The sequence below is a fragment of the Saccopteryx leptura genome, chromosome 9, assembly GCF_036850995.1.
Source record: "Saccopteryx leptura isolate mSacLep1 chromosome 9, mSacLep1_pri_phased_curated, whole genome shotgun sequence".
NCBI lineage: Eukaryota > Metazoa > Chordata > Mammalia > Chiroptera > Emballonuridae > Saccopteryx > Saccopteryx leptura.
This window is the reverse complement of record NC_089511.1, coordinates 90,740,752-90,762,347: the sequence shown is the minus strand read 5'-3', so window position 1 is coordinate 90,762,347 and position 21,596 is coordinate 90,740,752. Positions and strand designations below refer to the sequence as shown.

Genomic DNA, 21,596 nt, shown 5'->3' with positions numbered 1-21,596 from the left:
GACTCAGAAGATTTGAAATCTAGAAAGAAGACTGTCTTTCTGCAAGACCCCTAAGACTACGGGTTGGTATGGGATGCTGGTCATCAACCAGGGAAGGGTTTCACACGTGCAGGCATTGTTCCGAGAGCTTCACACATACTCCTGTTTTCACTTCACATCTGCTGTCTGAGGTAGGTCCTGTGCTTACCCTTACTTTACAGTTGGGAAGACAGAGAGGCACAGAGAGGTTAAAGAGCCTGCCAAAGGCCATCGTGACTAAGGAGCAGAGCCGGGGTTCACTGAGTCCAGGCAATCTGGCTGTAAAGTCTGCCTATCTTACCCACATTCTCATGTTGCCTCTGTCTGATTACAAATGGTCTCCATGTTCAGGGAACTTGCAAATCACAGTCAACCCCAGCCTTTCACAGCCGAGAGCTTTTGCTACCAGCTCCCGACCCGGCCTTGGCTTGTATAGGTCCAGGGCTGGCAGAACTTGAGGGACTCCCTCCCTTCCAGCCAGGGATTCGGAATGGATCATGTTGTACTGATCTAATACCCAGCACCCTGAGGGGACTGGGAACCTGTCTTCTCTCATACCGTAAGCCGGCCTTGGTCACACAGCTGAGTCTCCATTCTGGCCACACACTAGTGTCCGAGTGTCCCCTTGAGCTCAACCTTGTTAATTATCTGTGCCAAGTCACTGTGTCTGGAGATTGACTCTAGCCCCTATGTCATCGGTTCTCAACCTGTGGGTTGCAACCCCGGCAGGGGTCGAACGACCAAAACACAGGGGTCGCCTAAAGCTATCGGAAATACATATTTTATTTAAAAATGTATAATAAATATGTATTTTCTGATGGCTTTAGGCGACCCCTGTGTTTTGGTCATTCGACCCCTGCCGGGGTCGCAACCCACAGGTTGAGAACCGCTGCCCTATGTGTACTGCTACTGCCTGAGTTACTGCTCTACCCTGATGGACAGCTTGGACTTGAAAATCAGATTGTTACTACATAGCCACACCAATAACTAGATGGAGCGATGCTCAGCCTACACTTACGATTGTTATAAAAGGTCTTCCTTTGGCCACTTACTCAGCCCCAGCTTCTCTCATCCATGGCTTCTTCACTTCCTCACCAGTCTGCCCTGGTCCTGGCTCCCTATGCACGGGTCAGATGTCCTGTTCCCTAAGTAGGTATTGAGTACCTGAATGAAGCCTCATACTAGAACATTCAAATCTATTTATAGAAAGAAAGGCAATGTACATTGGACAAATAGAGAGCAGATTTTAAACTGGATCCTGCAGGGTCTTGAACAGAGCAGACAGACAGACAGACAGAAATTGCTTCTGAAGTCCCCTGTCTCGGACTTCTCCACCAGGTTCTCACAGCACAATATTATATTTCAGGGAACTACCAGAGGTTAAAGTTCAGAGTGTTTTCTGGAGTTAGTCTGCCTGGTTCAAATCCTGCCTCTGCCTCTTACTGATGGTATAGCGTTGGACCAGCTTCCTTAATCCCCCTGGACCTCTAGTCTCAATTCTGTAAAACAAGGATTGTAAAATGACGTATTTCATTTGGTTGTTGTGAGGATTGCATGAGACATTTAAGTACTTCTGGCTTGCTTTCATGGTGACTAGCCCAGGGTGAACACAGAACAAGCTGGGAGACAAGGTCAGATAGAGAGGACTTGAACCATTGGGAAAGAAATTTGCATTTCATGCATTGAGCAACAAAGTTCCCGTGAAGGTTCTTAGGCATGGCAGTGACCTGGAATGGAACACTAATTCTAGACATACACATGTCCACCATGCCCTTGCCCCATGGCCTTGCCTGAGGGAGTCATCCTGCATAGCTACAGTTTCTACATTTGCACAACAGAAATAAGGCTGTCTGTGTCAAAGGACTGCTGCACACAGTGAGACGGCCCCACCTGGGGGGGCCCTGGACGGCTTGCATTGAAGGCTCTCCATGAAGCCTCCCATGTCATTCTACAGCAGGTAGACATCTGTCTTCTCTAAGGTATGTCTCTACCTCAGGGGCATTACAGGTGAGGCCCACCTGTTCTGGCAGAGGTGAGTGCTGTGAGGGGAAAGGCCCATTTCCCCCATCCCAGGGCCCCAAAGACCCTGACCTGAAGCAGTTGCTCAGAAATGCCCTGTTTGATGGGATACCTAAACCTCCCTGTGAAGAAAGTCAGGTGACTGAGCAAACAGAAAACAGGAATCTCTTGGCGAGAGTGGACCCACCACACTGAAAACAATGGCCGGTTTTCCCATTGTGCAGCTAAGCTATCACCAGGAACCACCTCACCCCCTCTATCAAAGATTCTAAGTCACATTCACTAATTCCTGGCATTACCAGGAAACTGTTGGGAAAAGTCACAGTGGCCCTTCCAAACTGGCATGACCTTCATCAGACCAGATAGGGAATGGGTCTCACCTGGCTCATGGTGGCCTTCAGCAGTTCCAGGAGCAGCAGGGCACCCTCCGTGCACAGCCCAGCATGGAGAACTTCTTCTACATGGTGCTTCTGCAGCAGCCACTGCAGCATGGTGTCCAGGCTGTCCTGAAAGAGGAGGCCAGGGCTGCAAAGATTCCTGTGGCTACTCACCGACAGGACTGGTTTTCCAGCCAGGACAGAGAGTTCCCCAAGGGGCCCCATTTGAAAAGGCAAAACAGCACAGGAACTCCCCCTTCTCCCCCATGCTCCCAGGTGGCTGGCCTATGTGGAGAACGTCAGCCCACTCAGTGCAGAAGGGAAATACATAGCTCCAAGACGGTTCTGGAAACCCCACCGGGCCAGGTTAGATCTGTTAGTCTAACACAAACACTGTCCCAATCAACTTCAGCAAACATTTGTAAACAAGATTATAGGCGCCATGTGACTAAGTCACTTCAGGGAAAGTTCAGACTGCAGCAGAGAGGGCACTGCTTAACCAGCAGGATGGCCTGGCTCTGCCTCTTTAAAAGGTGGATTTGAGTGGCTCGATTGGATTGAGGATGGTCATGGACACCGAGGATAGCCTTAGGTGCTAAAAATGGCTTGGTACTCGAGCACTGGCCCAAGATGGGGTTGCCAGGTGGATCCCAGTCAGGGAACATGCAGGAGTTTGCCTCACTATCTCCCCTTGTTTCACCTAGAAACATAAAAATTAAAATAAAAAAGGTGGACTTGAGCATGCTGTTCAGTTTCTTGCCAGTTTAGTTTCCCTCTCAGACATAAGAATTGCATTATCTACCCCATAGGATTGTCATAAATATAAAGAGAAATAAAATCTGTAAACTATCTATCATGGGTCCGACATTCAGCAGATATTTGTTTCCTAGACATATTCTTGGAGAAATAAAAATACAGGGTTTGTATGAACTCAGCACAGTATACAGAACTCTATTTTGAAGTGAGATTTATAAGACCATTATTATTTATTAGGATTTAGATATGTCAAATGGAATGATGTGTGAGAGAGATGAAGTTTTGAGTCTTTTATCTATAGAGTTATGACCCCACCTCATTTCAATTCAGGGCAGTTTAACTCAACTCCGAAGACCAAGGAACAATTTCTTTTTTTGTTGTTGTTGTTTGTTTGTTTTTTACAGAGACAGAGAGTGAGTCAGAGAGAGGGATAGACAGGGACAGACAGACAGGAATGGAGAGAGATGAGAAGCATCAATCATTAGTTTTTCATTGCGCATTGCAACACCTTAGTTGTTCATTGATTGCTTTCTCATATGTGCCTTGACCGTGGGCCTTCAGCAGACCGAGTAACCCCTTGCTGGAGCCAGCGACCTTGGGTTCAAGCTGGTGAGCTTTTGCTCAAACCAGATGAGCCCACACTCAAGCTGGTGACCTTGGGGTCTCGAACCTGGGTCTTCCACACCCCAGTCCGACGCTCTATCCACTGCGCCACTGCCTGGTCAGGCAAGGAACAATTTCTGATTCTGCTATTTGTCAAGTACCCACGAAGGTGAGTAAAGGGTGGGTCCATTCTTGAGGTGCTCGGTATGTAAGGAGAGAGGCAAATGCGTACATGTGTTCACGCCACACAAACAGCAAAGGGATGCTGAGGCACAAAGGAGGAATGGTTCTCTCTGCCTGGGGAGTCTCAGCACAGGTGGCACCTGGGGCAGGTGACTGTGGGAGAAGAACTGGTTAAAGGCACGGTGTGTGCACACAAGCAGCCAGTCTGGGTCTTGTTGTGGAGGTGACTCCTGAGGATCACAGCACGAAGGGCAGGCAAGCGCAGAAGCCAGCAGCGGCGGGGCAGAAGGCTCGGCACGCTTCAGGGTTATGGTAGAATGCAGGAGACACCAGGGCATCAGCAAGGGGAAGGCATACGCTGAGACCGCATGTTTGTGGTGACAGCGAACCACCTCCTCCCCTGCCTTCCGTCATCATGGGTTTCTCCAGTGTGCCCAGGAGCAGAATGATAGCAAAGTCAGACTTAAAAAAATGGGGAGCTGCTGGGGAGGATGATGGGAGGCGGAGAAAGTCAAGGGTGTCTGAAGAGCCAGCCAAGGCATGCAGACCGCTAGGGAAAACATGGGTCAGGGCGGGAGAAACTGGAAGGAGAGGAGCAGGGAAAGGGTGGGGGGTCTTAAGAAACTGCCTGGGTCCTGTGGAATCAGAAAGCCAAAGCCAAGTGTGTCATTCTGTCTCTGGGGCACCCCGAGAACCTACTTTGGGCCCACTGGTCAGCTCTGTAAGTGGCGTCTGCAGAAAGAAGGTGGACACGATGAGGTAGACTTCCGGAATGTGAACATGGTGGGCCAGAAACTCATTCAAGACACGGAATCCAGGCAGCACACATGGGCTCTGGTCAGGCGTGGGGGGGTGGCTCTTCAGGTTATCTGTTGATTAGGAAGCGATACATAATCTGACTGAGAACAACTGCAGTTGCTTCTGGCCAAGGTGGGGATTGGGCACACAATCTAATTCCCTGCCACCCACTCACCCCACAGAAATGCCGGATAGAAATAAACATCAGCCCTGGCCGGTTGGCTCAGCGGTAGAGCGTTGGCCTAGCGTGCGGAGGACCCGGGTTCGATTCCCGGCCAGGGCACATAGGAGAAGCGCCCATTTGCTTCTCCACCCCTCCACCGCGCTTTCCTCTCTGTCTCTCTCTTCCCCTCCCGCAGCCAAGGCTCCATTGGAGCAAAGATGGCCCGGGCGCTGGGGATGGCTCTGTGGCCTCTGCCTCAGGTGCTAGAGTGGCTCTGGTCGCAACATGGCGACGCCCCGGAGGGGCAGAGCATCGCCCCCTGGTGGGCAGAGCATCGCCCCTGGTGGGCGTGCCGGGTGGATCCCGGTCGGGCGCATGCGGGAGTCTGTCTGACTGTCTCTCCCTGTTTCCAGCTTCAGAAAAATGAAAAATGAAAAAAATATATTAAAAAAAAAAAAAAGAAATAAACATCATTCATGCATGAGCACAAGAAATTGCTCAAAAAAAATGCCTTTCCCTATTCCTGACATGCTCATTCATTCATTCATTGAAAAGCAGATATTTAGTGCCTGCCACCTTGTTGTCAACAAGTAAGTTTATATTAGCCACTAAGGATATAGTGTTCCAACAAAACACACAGAACCCCAGGCCCTCACCAACTATCTACAGTGTGGTGGGAAGGACAGACATTAATCAATTAAATATCAAATAAATATACAGGGGGTCCTCAGGTGGGGACACAATTCTGTTTCTATGGAAGTGACATAACCCGAATTTTGGTATAACTTGAATCACACCCTAGCCTAAGTCACTTACTTATCCTAACACAGTTGTAAAATCATAATCTAGAACACAAAAACACAACTAAGCCACAGAAAAAGAATACTGTGTATTCTTCTGCTGCGTGCAACTAAACTATATAGTTCACCCACGTAGTACGATGCTAACAGCATAAGCCTAAACACTTTCATCTCAAATTGTTAAGTTTTTATGGGACTGAGAGTCTTAAACTTGAAATGTCATATGTCAAGACTGTCATAACTCGAGGACCCCTGTATGCTTATGATAAGCACTACAAAGGAAAACAATAGGGACAAAGAGAGCATAAATAAAGTACCCCAATTCAAGTGGAACCTTCCTCTCCCAGAGCAAGTGGCACTTGAACTGAGACCTTGAGGGTGAACCACCCCAGCCAGGAGAAGCCTGCTGGTGTGGAGGGTGAGGAGAAACATCCCAGGAGGAGAGCGAGCTCAAAATCCTTTGGGAGTGGACGGAAGCTCCAGTGTCTGAAGAGCAGTCAGACTCTCGGGAATCTGAAAAGGGAAATCTAAGAAGGCTTGACTGATCAGGAGTCAGGGGTCAAGGTGACCCTACTGCACAGGAGTCCCAAAGGTCCCAAATGGAGAGGAGGAGACTGGCAGATCTCTAGCACCGCCTTCATTAGATGCTTCCCAGCCTATTAGAGATAGCCACACACTCACCCATCATGATGTCCACACCTTCAGAACTACGTTCCATCCAAGATCCTGCAGACAGGCCATCTTTAAACCTGCCGCGGAGAAATGGGCTGGACAGAAAGTGCAGCAGCAGCTTCAAAGCCCGCACAGTGGTGCTGGGGTGCAGGTGGCCCTGCAGGAGCAGCAGGAACCAGTCCGGGCCCAGGCTCAGGAACATCTCCTCCTTCATCCTAGGGAACCAGCACACGTGGTAAATGCTCTTGGCCTGTGAGCATATGGCACGGTCTGAAATTATATAATGTCTAGCCTCGCTAGTCACCTGCGGGAGACATGTTAAAGCTAACATATCACTTAGCAAGATACATATTTTAGAAGAATGTTAAATAAAATGCTGGCAAAGTTGCTACAAAACAGATAAATGCGTCCGTGAATGGCTGAAGTGTACGTTGACCGAAGGTGTTCAAAGCAGTTAGAAACTAGATATCAATAGATGTAAACCCTCCCGCCACTGACAGTCACACTCACACAGTGTCTGACAGCCACCCATCTTGTTACAACAGGGTGGGCACATAAAGCACCTCCCTTTTTAAACACATTGGTCAAAACTAATCTAAAAGGAATAGTTCAAAGTATTTGCATCTTTATCAGTTTAGGTGAAGTGTGTGTGTGTCTGTGTGTGTGTGTGTATTACATGATTTATTGCCATTTCCAAAAATGAATTTTTAAATGATGAGTCTAAAGAATACGGAAATGAAGGGCAGGGAGGTGGGCAACCAGTCCTCAGAGGAATGGCCCAGCAGAGGACCCAGCCTCCTGGGACCCTGGGAAGGACTCACCTGTCCCAGGCAGTGTTCCCAGTGTCAGCTGCCAGACTAGGCATGGTGAGAGTGTGGCCACTGTCTTCCAGTCCTGCCTCTGAATAACCTACTGGGTGACTTTGGCAGAGCCCTTGATGTACTCTGGTAATTCTCCCTGATCATGGTGGATGGTGAAGGTGATTATAATAATAACAGTTAGCTTAGGGAGTATTTATAGTACAGTAGGCACCATGCTCCGGGCTATCCACATATTAATTTTCATCTATGGGAAGTCCTTTCTTTATCCTCACATAGATGAGTAAAAGACAGGTCTAGGGGCTTACGCTACCTCCTCAAGATCCCTGAAAACAGAGCTGGAATTTGAACCCTGGAGGTTTTAACATCTGAGCCCATGTGCTTAAGCACGACACTATATTCCCCTTCAAAAGTAAGGAAAAGAAATGGTTTAGACTAGGTCATCTCCAAGTTCTCCAGTTCTACTATCTTCTGATTCCAGCAACATAAAGACTTGTAAGCGTTACTTGCAAAGCTGTTTTACTGAGGGTTAACTCCCCACTCTTTACCCAAACACACATAAAAAGTAACACATCAATTTGACAAGAGCAAAGATCTGGACTGACTTGCTCAGGACCACATCCTCTCATCAAGAAACAGTGCCTGGCACACAGTAGATGATGTCAGGGTCAGAGGGAAAGCAGATAGTCAGTGGGAGAGTTGATAAATTTTTATGATTACACATTGTTTTTGAAAGTCGATTGAAGGCAGATGCTTCCCTTTCCAACTTGGGAAAATAAGTAACTAACAGTAAATAGCAAAATAATTTGGCAAGCCTTTTTCCTTGATAGATGTTATTCAGGCTCACCATTCCTCCATGCCATTGCCTGCCAAGTAGAAGACATCAAATCCAGTAATTGTCACAAGTGCCAAAGTAATAACAATTACACTAGAGCAATGGCGGCAGGAGGAGGTGATTGCAATCTTACTGAATCTGTTTTGAGTGACTATGCCCATTAAACATCTTTATCAGAATATCTGAGGGCAAAGTCTGCTTTATTGGGTGGAGAGAATGTAAGTTTCTTTCTGATGTGTGGGAAACATATCACAGAAAGTTGACTCTGAGATGCTAAACTTTTCATTAAGAAAAGGTTTTCACACCACAGCCCGGACAAGGCCACATAGTGCTAAATCCCTCTCTCTGGAGCTACTTACTCTGAGGACAGATGAAGTTGGGAGGAAGATGTGACACTGAGCAGCATCTCCAGCAACTGGTTTCTGAGCCAGATTGTCTTTCCAGATGTTTGGCTTCCAGCTACAAAAGAGAACATTTAGATCGGAGAGAGAATGAGTGTGAAGAGACCCCATATTTTCTGCAGTAAGCAGTCATCATCACCAAGTGCTTGTTTCACTCAGGAACTAGGGCATGGGCAGGATTCCAAATTTCATCATTCAATTCTAGACTTCAATACAATGCTTTTAAATTTTTTTTCAGGAAATGTTCTTAAAGTTCCCTTTAATTAGAGATGCTTTTAATTTCCCTACCTCCACACATACACACACACCCAAATCTTTAAAATTTATCTTCCAGTAGAAGAACTTTTGTAACTCTCATAGGCTACAGTATGTTCTGAACATCAACCAGCTGCTAGGGATCCTGCCCGGCATTGGGAGGAGCTTGTGAAGACCATGGTTCTCAACCTTGGTTCCTGCTCTCAACTCGCTTCCAGACGAGGCCTTGGACACATGGATGCTGCCATGAACATAAGCTGGAGTAATAGCAAGAGGTATGTAGATCCAGTGGAAAGAGAGATTTTACTTCTGAATGGTATTGTGGTCCCAGAGGACGTGTTAGCACTGTCTCAACAGAAGATGTTTGGACAAAAGCTTCAGAATGGAGCCCCTATGAGAAGGAGATTCGACTAAATCAGCTCCCTGTTGGCCTACTCTCTGTTTATTTATCCCCTCTGTTGGCCAGTCATTTACAATCCACTCAGGGCATAGACACCAGGCTGTAGGAAGAGAACTAAGCAGTAGCTTGAAGAAGGAGAGTCAAGTTCCTCACTATTTGGATTCTGGCCCAATCTCTTATTAAGGTCCTACTATCTCTGAGCCTCAGTTTCCTCCTCTGCAAAAATGGAAAAGGCAATTCCTACTTTTCAGTCTTGATCTTAAGAGAAGAGGGAATTTATTGAGATGAATAACTCCGTCCCAGAGCATCTTGTGCAATGATAAGAATGTTTCTCATCCATAGCCCTGTCCATGCAGTAACCACCAGTTTTCTATGGGTATCAGGCACTTGGAATGTGGCTAGTGTGACTGAGGGATGGACATTTTAATGGCATTTTATTTCAATTAATTAAAATGGCCACATGTGGTTTAAGGCTCCCCTCTTGGACAGCACAAATCCCGAGGGCCCAGGACAAAGTAGCCAGTCTTCGTTCCCTCAAACCAGCCCTTGCAGAGGGATGTGGGATATGACATGGCTGCTGTTCGGCATCTAGTTGGGGAGAGAGACACTCAGAGAAACCAGTACCAAATATGTGCTTTAGAGGAAGCCCAGGGGCTTTAGAAGAGTAGAGAAAGTGACTTAATGTGGCCTGGTGGGACGAGGAATGACTAGCCCAGTGGGATGAGGTAGAGAGTGGGCCTAGGGCAAGGCAGATACTCCTGCAGAGAGACTAGCATGTGCAAAGCATGGACGCAGGGCGTCCACTACCCATGATGACCTGCAAGTACTTCAAGGTAGGATACTGGGCTTACCAGGGCAGGGAAGGGTGGGGAGACTCACCAGAAAGGATCCCACTGGTTGGTCTACAGGAAACTGAGTTTTATCCTGGAAGCCATTCCAGGTTGCAAAGAAAGAATATGCTATTTGATCTGTGACTCTAATCATAAAACTATGACCTCACAAGCCACTCTTTGGGAACAACTGCTCAGCTGTGGATTCCTTCCCCTTCCTTTGTCTCAGCCCTTCCCCCACAACACAGCCCACAAGGTGTGGCTTTCGGGCATGCCAGAAGGGTTACCCTGCTGCTTCAGATGGTGTTGGGAAAGGTCATCTCACCAGACACAGAGGGTTCCGGGGCTCCATCCATGCAGATCTGCCTCTCATCCACTGACCAAGGTTTGAGGGTGTACACCACAAACAGCGCAACCCTTAATGCAGAGAGGGAAGGACACGCTCAACATTGGACATGTATGAAGGTTTCCCGGGTTCGAGAGGGACCATGTCATTCTGCGATTAATGCAACATTTCTAGAGACTTCTAAAATCTTTCAGGCTTTGTCAGAGCCGTTAACTCGGGCTCTGCCAGGTCCGCTGACAGACATGGGTGATGACGGACAGGGGAAAGCCGTGCCAGCTAGGACTGCTCTTTGGGAAGCCTATGAAGGGCGGACATGCTGGGCCATCAGCTGGCGGTGCTGGCTGTGCTCATGGGGAGTCTTGAGTTCCTGGCACAACAGGTGTGTCTGAGCACCAGGGAGCAGGGAACACTCAGCCCCACTGGGGAGCTCACACATCCACACCTTTTCTCAGCTCCTGGCCTCCTTGAAGGTTGTAAGGATCAGAACCGACCGCTGCACTGAAGGGTAGTAATGCTGGGTTGAGGGTGGTCAGGAGAGAGCAGGGGACCTATATTCCCCCATGAAATGGTCCCATGCTTCACTCTTTACCCTGGGAAGCTTGGTACCTGAGCAGATCCTGGATATTGAAGTGCCCCTGCAGTTGAGCACCCAAGATGGCAATGATGGTGGGGATCCTGGAGGGGGCAAGGCCCGGCTCATTGAAGAGGAAGACGAGTTTGGGCACCAGCTGTGCCTGGTGAGCAATGTCAGCATTCCGGGCTCCTTCCCTGCTGAGCACAGGAGACAGGCAGCAAAGCTTTTACTGGAATGAACCAAATTTGCTGTTTTCTCTATAAAGGTTTTTCCAGGCTGGGCTTGTTCTGTGGCCCTGTGACTCTAACGCTCACTTGGCAACTCATCAACATGCTGTCAGACACCCATCGAACATGTGTCTGCCAAGTGCCAGGGGCACACCAGGATGAGGCTCCGGACCCTTCCAGCCCCCCAAGCTGCCTTCAAAGACAACCCCCAGTTATTGACTTTTAACTCCCAAGCTTCAGGGAAAACTAATGGTGGTTTCAGAAAACAGAATGAAGACAGCAGACTGAAAGGTGACCGTGAGCACTTCCAACAGCCAGGGGCACAAGCCCCTGGTGAGCCTGTCTAGTGAGTGCTCTTCCTGCCTGCCCCAAACCACAAAGTAGATGAGCACATCGCTGTGAGAGTCAAAGGGGAACAAGACAGAATTCAAACATCTACATTCCCCTTCTTGGGTAATCACATTGCAATTTCCAGTAAACTCTACCCCCCCACAAGAAAAACAATCCCCAGTGTAAGTGCCCACTTCTTAGAAAACAACAGGTACGAATAGAAAGTGGAAAATGGGAAAGAAAGGAAAAAAAAGGTGGAGGAAGTTGAGTTTGGGTGGATTGCTCCTTCTGGAACTGTCTTTTAGTGCTAACATGCTAAATTCTGCCAGCTCAGCGTCCCCCACATACAAAAGAGGCAGAGCCCGCCCAGTTCCGTGTGTGATATGTATCTGTTGCTTATGAAGCCCCCACCTTATTTCATGAGCTTCTCATTACAGCCCTAAGCAGCCTGTTTCTGCATTTTTCTCCACAGTATTGTGTCTGGTCCTTCTCTGAACTTGCAGCACGAAAACCCAGTGTGAAGTGAAATGTAGAAATGTTGGCTTCCCTTCTCCCTCATTCTGATCACCGCCCCTGCTTTCTTTGGGAAGCACTTCTTTCTGACTCCCCTCCCCAGCCTCACAGGTGCAGTCAGCCTCCCTGCCGAGCCCAGCAACCCCGGGTGGCCCTGTGAGCTGCATCCTATTGTCAAGACTAGGGAGCATAAAGAAGCCTCCCTGCTAACTGCACTGAGCAGAGGGCATGCTCGGAGCAGCCCCGCAGCCCTCCGCTGCCCTCGGGCTGCCACAGCAGGCCGGCGGACACGGTGCTGGCAAGAAGGCAAGCCGAGGCAGGATCGGGACTGACCGCGGAGGGTGTGGTATGCTGCAGCCCAACGTGGGTGGGAGTCTGCCTCATTCAATTGGAAGAGCAGTACATTCTCTCTTTCTCCACTTCCTCCCCTGCCCCGGGACCCCCTCCCAGCTTCCTTTTCTCTCTTTCCTCTTTCTCTAAGTTGATTGGAGTGTAGTACTGCCATTTGCAACCAAAAGAGCCCTGATTAATGTAACAACATAACCTGGAGAAATTACTGAGATGGAGAGTGGGTCATGACGAGCATGTGTTCTTTCTCGCCAGCCATCCTTACTGAGCCCCGAGGAGATGCTTACTGCCAGGGCCAGAGAGCAGCCCTCCGAGGTCCCAAAGCAGCAGAGGAGACAGACATGCCCCCACACGTGTGAGCCCCCAGGGAGGGTGTTTCTATTGACCGACCCCCCCCCCCCCCAATCCTCATGGTGAAGCCTACCCCGCAGTGCTGGGGCACTGGGAGGGGATTAGGTCATGAAGGAGACGCTGCATGAATGGGTTGAGGACCCTCATAAAAAGGATGCCAGCGAGTTCCCTCAGTCCTCCCACCAAGTGAAGCTGTTGTGAGAACACAGCCATCTTATGAGCCAGGAAGTGAAGTCCTAACCAGACACCGAGTCTATCAGTGCTTTGATCTTAGACTGTCGGCCTCCAGAACCATGAGAAATCAATTTCTGTTGGTATAAGCTAACGGGTCTATGGAATTCTTGTTCTAGATGCCTGAATCAGCTGAGCCCGACGCGCTGCCTCAGGGGCCCCGGGACTGCAGGTGGGCGGGGCGGCGCGGAGCCACAGCCGCCCTGCCCTCAGGCCCTTTCCGTAGCGGCAGCCTTCGGTTCTAACACTGAGGCTGCCAAAGCCCAGCCTACCTCGGCAAGCGGAGGATTTCCACAAGATGGGAGAAGAGGGAGAGCTCCAGGTTGTCCACAGCATTCATCCAGAGCTGGAAGACAATGAACACACTGCGAACCAAGGCATGTGAGAGAAAGGCTTTGCGGGAAATACGAGCGCATGGGGCACTAGACATGGTCTCGCACATCCTCTGCTCAGCGCTTCACCTGTCTTCTCTCGTCCCCTTCAGCCTCATCCGTATTTGCTATATCTCCCTGGCTGGTGCTCTCCATGCCACATGTACCAGTCTCCATGGTGGCTTCCACCCTTACATGCATGCAGCTAGCACACACTCTGCCTGGAGTGTGCCTGCTGGGTCCTGGTGCCAGACTCAGCCCCAGAGCCCCTGGTCTGTAAGCTGTACTGGCCACTCTCTAGCTCCCACTCCCCGGCTGCCCTGTGCCTGCCTCCCTCGCACCCAGCACACTGTAGTGTCACCTTTGTCATGAGCCAGGCCCCGGTGGCTGGATGGAGGGTCTGCGTCCTGCTTACCATGACCCCAGGGAACCTCTGTGCCCTACCACAGTGGGCACTCAGTGTCTGATGCTTCCTAAATGGATCTATCCACCCAAAGTTTTCCACACAACTTGCCACTTTGCCTCAGGTGTGCCCTCAACATATCCCAGTCATTCTTAAAAGAGCACTTGTGAAAAGCAAGGCACCATTCAAAGGAATTGGTATATATTTTTAACACACACACACACACACACACACACACACCACAGTTTCAAACTCTTTTCCACACACTGTAGGGACTGACACGCACACCAGCTTATTGAAGAAGATGATGGTCTCTATTTCACGCTTGAGAAAACTGTAACTCAGAGAAGCCAAGAAACTTGCCCAGGGCCCATTAGTGGTAGGATTTCATTACCAACCAGGACCTCTGCACTCCAAAGCCTTTGAGATTGTCCTTCTCATCACCTCATCATCACAACTATCGAGGAAACTGACTTGCTGGGTTCCCAGGAAGCTCCAGACATTTTTTTTTTCTTTCTTTCTTTCTTTCTTTTTTACTATCATGCACTCCTTTAGGGTCCAAATTCCACCTCCAGTTTACCTTAAAATTGCAGAGAATATGCCAAAAGACACCAACATTGGTGACAGCAGATGACCCAAAGCCCAGTTCTGCGGTGCCGGCAATGGAGAGGAGCAGCTGGAACACTCGATGGTTCAGGAGAGAGGGTTTTTTCCGCAGGAGAAACGCCAGTATCTAGAAGAGTTGAAGCACAAAGCAGTCTCCCGTGAATGCGCAGTTAGGACTCTCCTTCGCTAGCCTGTTCCAGCACCTTTGGTCAGCCCAGACTGACCCCCTCTGCCCTCCACACTCCCTGTACCAGTTTCTGTGGCTGCTTTCCTACCAGTGTCCACCTTCCTGCACGTGTGGCTTAACCTATCAGTCAGGACCCTACTCCTTCCTGAGTCTCTTCCTCTGAGTTTTGAGAATGCCACTCTCTCTCCCTCTCCTGGTTTCCTCCCCCATTTCTCAGGGCCCTTTCTCATTTACCTCAGTGGATCCTACATCCATAATCATCCCATAAATGTGGTTATGTCACCAGGTAGGCACCGACTACCCATGAACTCGATTATACCCAGTATCACTCCGGGATGCAGACACCAGATATGTCATCTACTGTGCCAGGCGCTGGGGAACTAGCAATACAGAGGCACCCATTCCAGGCTGGAGGCACTGGGGTCCTGGTGGCCCAGACCCATATCAGAGACTCATACGATGGATCCCTCCTGGCCTCATGTCTCTGTCAACCTCAGTCACTGAAGCAGGATGTATAGCCATCCATTGGCCTCTGGGTTCCCAACCATCTCATCTGGATTCTCAGCCTAGCTTTTCCAAGGCTCAGTTCCCTGCACCTGGATCTGACAGTCCACCCTTTTCCCCGTCCTCTCAGACACTCACTCTTTCAAATGTGTGGTTGGGAAGCCCTACGTGTTGTTATAGATTGAAAGTCTGTATTCTTCCCAAAACCTGCCTGTTGAAACCTTTACTTTCCAATGCAATGATATTTGGAGGTGGGTCCTTGGCAATGTACTTAGGATTAGATGAGGTCAGGGGAGTGGAGCCCTCACAAGTGGGAACAGTGACCTTACAAGAGGCACTAGAGACTTTGCTTCCTCTCTCTGCTTTCTGCCCTGTGAGACCCAATGAGAAATCAGCCATCCGCAACCCAGAAGAGGACCCTCACCTCCTGACCATGCTGGCACCCTGGCCTTCAATGTCCCAGCTCCGGAACGATGAGAAAGTTAATTTCTGTCGTTATAAGCTCCCCAAACTGACTAAGACAACTGTGGTCACCAAATTATCCACTTCCTCTTCCAGGACATAGTTAGGATGGCTGACAGTTGCTGGAGAACCACCTCCCACTTCCTCTTCCAGGACATAGCTAGGATGGCTGACAGTTGCTGGAGAACCACCTCCCATTTCCTCTTCCAGGACATAGCTAGGATGGCTGACAGTTGCTGGAGAACCGCCTCAGCCAGGCTGGCTGGTTTCACGTCACATCGCTGGTGTCAGACATGCCGTGGGTCTCGGTTTGGCCTGACGGTGCAACTCTGTTTCTCTGGCAACCTGGTTTTCCTTGCCCTCACGACAGTGAGCTCACCTCTTCTTCCTTCTCTCCTACCATCTCACCTCATGCTCTGTGTAGAAGATAGAACCCATCCGACACGAATGTCCTCACCTTCCTGATGCCACACCAGTAAATGCCATGTGGCATTTCTTCCTCCCACAAGCCAGGCCTCCCACCTGGCCTCGGACCCCCGTCCTTTCCTTCTCAAGGACAGTGTTTCTAGAAACAACTCTCCTCTCCTAGCTTCAGCTCTCTCTCTCTCTCTCTCTCTCTCTCTCTGTCACTTCCTTCTGTCAACAAATATGCTCTAGTGTTTCTCTTCTTACAAACATCCCTCCCTAGACCTCTGACCCCTCTGGTTCTGGCCCCGTGTGACTCCTCTCCAAGGGCAAGTTTCTGGAAAGCAGTATGGCGACACTATGGCTCCATGTCCTCACCTTACATTCTGCCTTCAACCCCCTTCATCTGGGTGCTGCCTCCACCTGTCCACCTGCCTTAGAAGGGTCATCAAAGACTTCCAGGTGCCCAAATCTATCAGAAACATCTCTGTCCTTCATTCACTTCCTTCTGAGCACAGTCTGACCAGACTGTCCTTCTCAGAACACTTTCTTCTTTCAGAGTCTTGGGCACAAGATTCTTTAGTTTCTTTTCCCTCTTTATTCTCAAGCTCTTTTTCTGAGTTTTAATCATCTTTCCAACCTCAATGTGTTTAAATCCTTGTTCCTTCCTCTGTGGCCCTCTTTTCTAGTCTTTCTACTCCTCTCTGACTATTTTGCCACTTTTCGTGGATTAAAGAGCATGGTGATGATATTGAAGACACTCCTGCCTCCAGCCCAGCCTGTCCCTCTGAACTTGAACCATCTACACCCTGCCTTGATATTTTATTTGTGGTGTCTCACAGACACTTCACACTTAGTGGCTCAGATATTTTCCTTGCTCTGTCTGCTGCACCCTGACACTCAACACCAGCTGCTCTCCCGTGCTGTCCCCCTGGACTGCTCATGGTGTCCTATGTCTCTTCAGGCCAGGAATGCAGTCTCTTGTCTCACTGGGTTCTATCTTAGTCTCCTGTTGAACTCTCAGCATTCTGACCCATCTTCCACATAGGGTCTATGGTCCTTCTAAAGTATTCACCATTCCCTTTCCCCATTCCAAGCCTCCCTGTGATTACTCATTATTTCCAAGATAAGAATCCATGCTCCTTCGAGTAGCAAATTTCCTGTCCTTCTCCTCCCCTCCACCCAGGCTGCTGAGCACTGGCTCACACTGTCCTTTTCTCCCAGCCACAATGTGTCTAATGTTGGTGTGCAATGCTGTCCTTCCTTCATCTCATGAAATTTAGGTCGTCTGAGAAGAGAAGTATGAACAAGTATGACAGAAATCACAAACAGAAAGATTTACACTCTCCTTGTGTTCCCACATATAATCAACAAATCAGATATATACACAGAGTAAAAAGTCTAAAAAATTATTAGCTCCACTCCTGAGCAAGCTGCTCTTTAGTGGAAGACCCTTGTTGTAATTTTCTGGCTCATCACACAGCTCTTACTCAGACCTGCTGTCTACCATGTGCTCTTGGGACGCAGCACTGAACAAGAGCAGCCCCGCCCACATGGGACATGTGTCTGGGGCAGAACAGACCACACGCAGGGCCACAAGTACATAGAGAGCGTGTCAGTTGGGCATACAGGTTACGGAGAAAAAGAAAGCAATAAAATGTATATAAAAAGGGATGAGGTAGGATGAGGGTTCAGTTTCATAAAGAGGCAGCAAAGGAAAATAATAATAATAACCTTGTTTCTTTACATACACCTGGTGTCCCCTTCTCCTTAATCACTGGCCAGACTCTCCTTCTGATTTTCAAAAAAGACATAAGTATTTAAAATGTTTCCTTTCTAAGCCATAAGAAAAGTTCATGAATTTCCTTCTTCTGTGGTCATGTGTAAAGGCACAATAAACCCTTAAATCTGACAGGCACTTGACTCACATGAAGTATTCTCAAAGTCTTTCTTTCACAGTAATAGTATTTTCCCATCTGTCCCATTAGACAATGCTGTGAATAGAATGCTTATGCCTTCCCATAGGTCAGAATCTAGTCTCCAATGTGATGGCATTAGGAGGCAGGGCCTTTGGGAAGTGATTAGGTCACAAGGGTGGAGCCATTAGTGGGATCTGTGTCCTTATAAAAGGGAACTCAGAGAGCTGCCTTGCTTCTTGACCATGTGAGGACACAGCAAAGAGGTGGCCATCTATAATAGCCCAGGAACAGGGTTCTCACCAGACACCGCACTTGCCAGCTCCTTGACCTTAGACTTCCCAGCCTACAGACTGTGAGAAACAAGTTTTTGCTGTTTATAAGCCACAGTCTAGGCCCTAGGGTGTTTTTGCTATAGCAGCTAGAACAGGCTGCGTTCCATGGAGGGAGACACTGAATCCCTCTGGTTCACTCGCCTCCCTCACGACTAGCACCAGGCGTGGCTCTTGGGCAGTGCTTTGTCGGTGTGAGTAAATGAATCATAGGCTACCCCTTGCCTCTACCATTTCTTCCTAAAAACTCAATCAGTCCTCTGGTCTCTCTTCCACCTTTCTTTTTCATGAAGTTCTTTTGACTCCCTGCCCACGTGTAAGGATCACCACCCTTGCAGCTCTGTGGTCCACACACTCTCTCTCTCAAGGCACTGTGTCTATGTGACAAGCCCTTGTTAGAGACTAGTGATAGGGTCGGCTCTACACTTGGCAGTGAGGAGACAACAGTGGGCACAGGAGGGTCTCAGCTCTCTGTGGGTCTCGCAGTTCTGAGAAGACAGCTCGATAGCCCAAGTCCCAGGGGCAGTGGTTCTAGGACACTTACTGCATTCAGTTTGTACCAAGATTATCTTGTCATTTGTCTCAGTTCACCCTTCCTGATATACCCATGAGAGCAGAAATTGCTTTACATCTTCTTGGAAATTCTCACAGTAATTATTTAAATCCCTAGATACAACAGATATCTGAGTGCTAAATTGGGATAAATCCCACTACTGCTGCCTTTAACGATAATAATAATAAAATAATAATGCTTGCATATATCAAAAGCCCCAATTCTTGATTTTTCATATAAACCCAAACATACCATTTTTTTATTACCAAAATATTTACTGAGTGTCTGTCTTGTCTCAGTAGTATACTGGCAACATGTGAGACATGCACAGCTGTTATATGGTCACAGTCCATGGAGGTAACAGCAGGTCACTAAAGCCGAGTGTGAGCATGTGAGCATGGGCATCAAGCAGTGCCACTTGAGGCCAGGGACAGCCACAAAAAGCTCACAGGCCACGACGACAGGAAGGAGTATACCTGGGGAAGAGGAGGAGAAGGCACTCCAAGGCCAGGGCACAGGTGCACCAAGTCACACAGTGTGTTCAGCTAACTATAACTGTGCAGAATTTGGGGAGGTAGGTGAGCTGGTTGGAAAATGTTGGCAGGGTAAGAGGTGAGGCTGAAAGACAGGTTGGCAGCCAGTTCTGAAAGGCCTTTGGAGACAAACCTCAGGAGCCTAGAATACTTAGTGAGTGGTCGAGCTCCTCAGCACCATTCACACCGGCTCTGCACAGCAACACTGTGGTCGGTGTCAGTGGGCTTCAAGAGAACAGCAAAAGGAGGGGTCTCTGTCCAGCTGGGTAGCAGTCTAGGCAAGAGGAGCTGTGCCTGGAGGCTCATACTCCCTTCTTCTGCTCAGATCTTGACTTAGGGGCCAAACTGTAGGGCTGCTCTCTCCCAGCACCCCTTGCACCAGGAGGAAGCACTGCAGCCTTTGCGCCTCTGACCTTGTCTAGACTTCCACTCCAGGCCTGACCCTTGATGATTCCTTTCACGGCTGCCTCCCAGCCACTCAGGAAGGTGTTCTGGGTCTGTGACCAGTCTCACCTGATTTTGTGAATGATAAAAAACAATAACAGCCACCATAACACAGATACAACTGTCACTCTGAGCAGGCACTTTTCTAAGCGCTCAGCACATAATAAAACAATCATTACCGCCCCACAGAACAGGTGTTATTATTATTACTCTACTTTTACATGTGGGAGAACTAAGCAACAGAGGGAGTAAAGACTAAAGATGGCTAACATTTACAGAGCACTGATTCTGGGCCAGACATAATGCTAAGTCTTCCATCTGTGTCAAATCATCCAGTCCTCCCTGCCACCCACGCACAGAAGACGCAAGTGTTTGTATCACACTGCTGGGGAAACTGGGAGAGCGAGAGAGGGTAAGTAACTCACCCACGATTGAATAGCAAGTTAGAGGAAGATGCAGGATTCAAACCTAGCACTCTGGCTCCATGGCCTAGACTCTTAGCTGTCATTCTACACACAGTGGACAACCACGAATGGTTCTTGAATTCATCAGCGGAAGTTGCTGGTAGCCACAGGCAGGTGTGCATTCCCATCCAGACCACAGTGTCTCCCTGGCTGGCTGTCACCTTGCCCTCTGCTGTGGGCCAGAGTCCCCAGGGTCTCAGGAGCCAAGGGCTTCTGGTGTCCCTCTCCAGAAGTTACTGTGGAGGGAATGTCCACTGGGCTGGAGAAGCTCCTCCCTATTTCTTGGGGAGTCACAGACCCAGATGGGTGGATGGGATTACCTGGTACCCAGAGATGTGCTGCATCAGGCGGTCACACATGGCATTGCTGGTCAGGACCAAGTGCAGAACTTTCACAGCCGCATACATGGTGTGCTCATCTGTCGCTAAGGAAATGAGGCCCAGGAGGATGGCTGGCCCTCCGATGAAGTCCAGGCTGCTGGCGGCAGGGCTGGAGTGGAACACCCTTACCCCTGTGTGGGACAAAAGGGTGTTCCATCAGTAGTCACAGCCTCATTGCAGCAAAAAGTCCACAGCAGAACACTGGGGTAAATGTGCTGCCTGAACCACTCTCCACTCATGACAGAGGAGCCTGTGAACATGGGACAGGCTGGAAGAAAAGGCAGGGCTTTGACCATCTTAAGTCACAGAGAGAATCAATGCTGAGTCTCTTCTGTGTCACCAACCATTAAAACAGCCCGGGGGGTTTCAGATTGTCACCCTCCATCTCAGGCCAGATTGCTGGAGCAGCCAATGCCTTAGATGAGTTGTTTTCACCTGCCGGTCTACAGTTATAATCTTAGATGAAGACTTTATAGACGAACTCTGTAAGCTTCATTCAACATCAGGGTGGGTAACTCTTTTGCAGAATGGCATGCAATTTCTAGAAAACCAGCATCAGTCTGTGGTCCAGCGGTTGAAAACCACTGCCTTCAATGCCATCTGACCCTTAGTTCTCTGGTTCCTCTGACTACTTCTGCTCCCTGTGTCTTGCAGGGCTGGGCATTTGTATCAACTTGCTGCTTTGACCATCTCAGGCTGTTGTTTTCTCTCCAATGACTACATCACTGCCTCTGCACAAAGGCTCTGCTATGTCCCCTGTGTGGGCTCTGCTGGGCGTAGAAGCTGCCTGGCGAGCAGCTGAGTTTGCCACCAGCGGTCAGATGCAGTGAGGTGAGCTGGCCTTGTTCAATGCAGGAGGCCAACTCTCCAGCAAGGTTAACTTGCCAGCTCTTGCCCTCAGCATCTAGGCTCCCCAACATGCTCTGTCCTGACTGCAGCTCAGAATTCCACGTTCCACACTTGATGACATCTGCAAGCCCTTCTTCCCAAAAGATAGTAAAAGTTCATGGCCTGACATACCCAACTGACCAACAGCCACGGCTCCAACAGTGCGCAGAGGACCCGAGAGATGGCCAGCACAGTTCCTTAGCAGGAGCACAGGCGTGGTGTTGTCACGGGATGAAATTTTCATCTACAGAAAAGGGTAACAATTAGTCCTGAGACACTTTCCTGGTTTCCTGGAAAGGA

At 49.1% G+C, this 21,596-nt stretch overlaps 1 protein-coding gene across 1 annotated transcript in view; it reads right to left on the bottom strand.

Moving 5' to 3' along the window:
• The window catches only part of WDFY4 (WDFY family member 4), a 340,582-nt gene that overhangs the window by 190,080 nt on the left and 128,906 nt on the right, over positions 1 to 21,596 (bottom strand). Inside the window, 10 exon segments of the mRNA XM_066348526.1 lie at positions 2,418 to 2,543; positions 4,656 to 4,825; positions 6,399 to 6,604; positions 8,402 to 8,501; positions 10,254 to 10,345; positions 10,881 to 11,045; positions 13,121 to 13,194; positions 14,203 to 14,355; positions 20,349 to 20,539; positions 21,429 to 21,540. Coding sequence (XP_066204623.1) covers positions 2,418 to 2,543; positions 4,656 to 4,825; positions 6,399 to 6,604; positions 8,402 to 8,501; positions 10,254 to 10,345; positions 10,881 to 11,045; positions 13,121 to 13,194; positions 14,203 to 14,355; positions 20,349 to 20,539; positions 21,429 to 21,540 — 1,389 coding nt within the window.